Source organism: Kryptolebias marmoratus, linkage group LG15 (assembly GCF_001649575.2).
Source record: "Kryptolebias marmoratus isolate JLee-2015 linkage group LG15, ASM164957v2, whole genome shotgun sequence".
In the NCBI taxonomy this organism is placed as follows: domain Eukaryota; kingdom Metazoa; phylum Chordata; class Actinopteri; order Cyprinodontiformes; family Rivulidae; genus Kryptolebias; species Kryptolebias marmoratus.
In genome coordinates, this window is record NC_051444.1 from 5,341,477 (window position 1) to 5,343,830 (window position 2,354).

The window sequence follows — 2,354 nt, forward strand, 5'->3', positions numbered from 1 at the left end:
CACAGATAGATAGATAGATAGATAGATAGATAGATAGATAGATAGATAGATAGATAGATAGATAGATAGATAGATAGATAGATAGATAGATAGATAGATAGATCTGCATCTTTTCAACTCCACTTCGTGCAGAAAGGATCACTGCAGCGTCTTAAGTCCCACATTGGGAGCATGATTAGGCACAACGCAACGATTACGCAAATTATGTTGCAGCAGGCAGGGTTCGGGAACTCCAAAAAAAAATGCTTCGAAAAGCTTCCCTTTCTCGCACGAAAGATAAAAAAAGCCTTTCAGTGAAAAACAAAAACAAAAAAGCAAAAAACAAAAAAACATTCCTCAATCTGATTCCAGAGAGACGAGAACGGAGAAGGAATAATTCTAGCAATAGGAACAAAAAGATGCTCCTGGATCATTCCGGAGTTAATTCGCTCCCAGTTAAGGCGGAAAGGCTGCATGCTGTTTGAAACCGAAGTTAATTTAAGGAGGCAAAAAAAGGCAGAAGGAGCCCGCGAGGACGGCAGGAAATAAAAGACATGAAAACAATAGATTGTGCTCTTACCTTTACAAGAGGCTGACAACCACTACGTGCGTGGTTTAGATCTCCGCGACCAATTCTTGCATGTCCCAAAGTTTAACGCAGTGTGGGGGGGCTTATAGGTACCGAGAATGTGCCGTGCAAAACACCAGACGCCCCTAACATTTCAACTTTCGCAGCGCTTTATAAAAAAAGACCCTTTAAAGCTCTTTTAAGCGCATTCTCTTTTGTTGTTGCTGCTGGTAGTGGTGTTTTTTTGTGTTGTTTTTTAATAGAATCCGTTTATTTATTTTTTCCCCTTTTTACAGATCAAAAAAGATAGAAGGTCCTTCAGAATAAGCTTACCAAAAGTTGGAAAAACAATCCCAGGTTTGGCAAAGGGGGGGTTGGGAAAAGAGAGAAAGAGAGTTGGCGTCCACTCGGCGTTTTAGTCCATGCACGACTCCGGTGCCTCTGTCCAACGTGCTGAAAGCATAACACAGCCAGGGGAACTATGAGGGGCCAAGAAAACATCTAGACTTTTGTTTGAGTGCCCACTTTTTTTTTTTTAGGAAAACAACTATGCATCTCCCTCCTTGTCACGTGTATTTTCCCACCCCTTGCCAAACCAGTCTTGTTAATATTTGATCACATATTGGTCGGACATTTCCTTCCAGATTATATGGAGGGGGGGGGGGGAGAAACAACAAATAAACAAACAGCGGTTTCCAATTCAGAGCAATAAAAAGCCACTGAATTGAAATTACAACTGCGAACCGAGGGGGGCTGATCCTGCAGCCCCTGGTTCTCCTCAAGTGTCACAGGTAAGTGGCACATGTTGCTTTATTTAAAAAAAACAACAACATACATGCATGCATAAAACATAAAGCCCCTCATCAACGCAGCCCCTCCAAGATGCATCACATCCACGCGTTGCGCGCAAGACACAATGTAATATTTCTTACCCTTCTCACTGAACCGGCATATCCTGAGCAGAGAAATGCCACACAATCTTTTTCCACACAAGCTCTGTCAACATCAGCAGCAGCAGCAGCAGACATGGGTCTCGAGTTTGTCAAGTAGAGTCCAACCCTTCCAGCAACGCGCTGCCAGACTTAAAGCACGACTATTTACTTGTAATCATCCCCGATCTGCTGCGCGTTTCCATTTGCTACTCACCATTTTTCTCCCCCCAACGCTGTCCTGGAGATAGAAGTGTCTTAATATCCACTCACTCCAACAGATGCTGGTAGGTAATGTGTCTTGTTTGAAGTCATCATATGAGAACTTCTGCTGTGCTCAGTAAGATCGCCCACCACTTCGCTGACTTATGAATCTAATAACCCTTTTGCAATATCGGCGTGCTTAAAACTCTCTCTCAGGCAACACCTCGGCGGCTCCACAGTTAAAGACAAACAAACAGGGCTTGTCAGAAAAGCTTCTACAGATATACGTAACACCCTCGCCCGGACAACGCCATTAGGGGTCTTACGTGATTGAAATGAGCGACGGCAAGTCGCAAGTTTTATGGGAATACTTGTGTTCCGGGGGCTCGTTCACTGACTCAGATCCTCAAATCCGCACCAAGGAGCAGGCAAACTTATTCACGTGCTTGTAAAGGCTGTACATTTGGCGCACAGGCCCATTACGCACAACTGGTCATTTAGATTTGGACAAGAATGCACAGCAGGTCGGCTTCACAAAACAAATTTATAGCGCCCCTATGTCTGCAAGTTCTCCAGGAACTTGTTGCTGCTCAAAAACAAAACCCCCCTCTCCGTTTCATTTCCCTCCCCTCCTCTTCTCTCTTATATACTTACACAGTCGACTTCTGCTGGAT

At 44.1% G+C, this 2,354-nt stretch overlaps 1 protein-coding gene across 4 annotated transcripts in view; it reads right to left on the reverse strand.

Moving 5' to 3' along the window:
* The window catches only part of bdnf (brain-derived neurotrophic factor), a 14,676-nt gene extending 12,522 nt beyond the window's left edge, over positions 1–2,154 (reverse strand). The window contains exon 1 of one of the 4 annotated variants that reach the window (XM_017440464.3): positions 1,694–2,154. In XM_017440464.3, the coding sequence (XP_017295953.1) occupies positions 1,694–1,696 (3 nt within the window). In that variant the 5' untranslated portion in view covers positions 1,697–2,154. The other 3 variants (XM_017440456.3, XM_017440487.3, XM_017440471.3) reach the window with 3 other exon arrangements.
* Between the last annotated feature and the right edge of the window lie 200 nt (positions 2,155–2,354).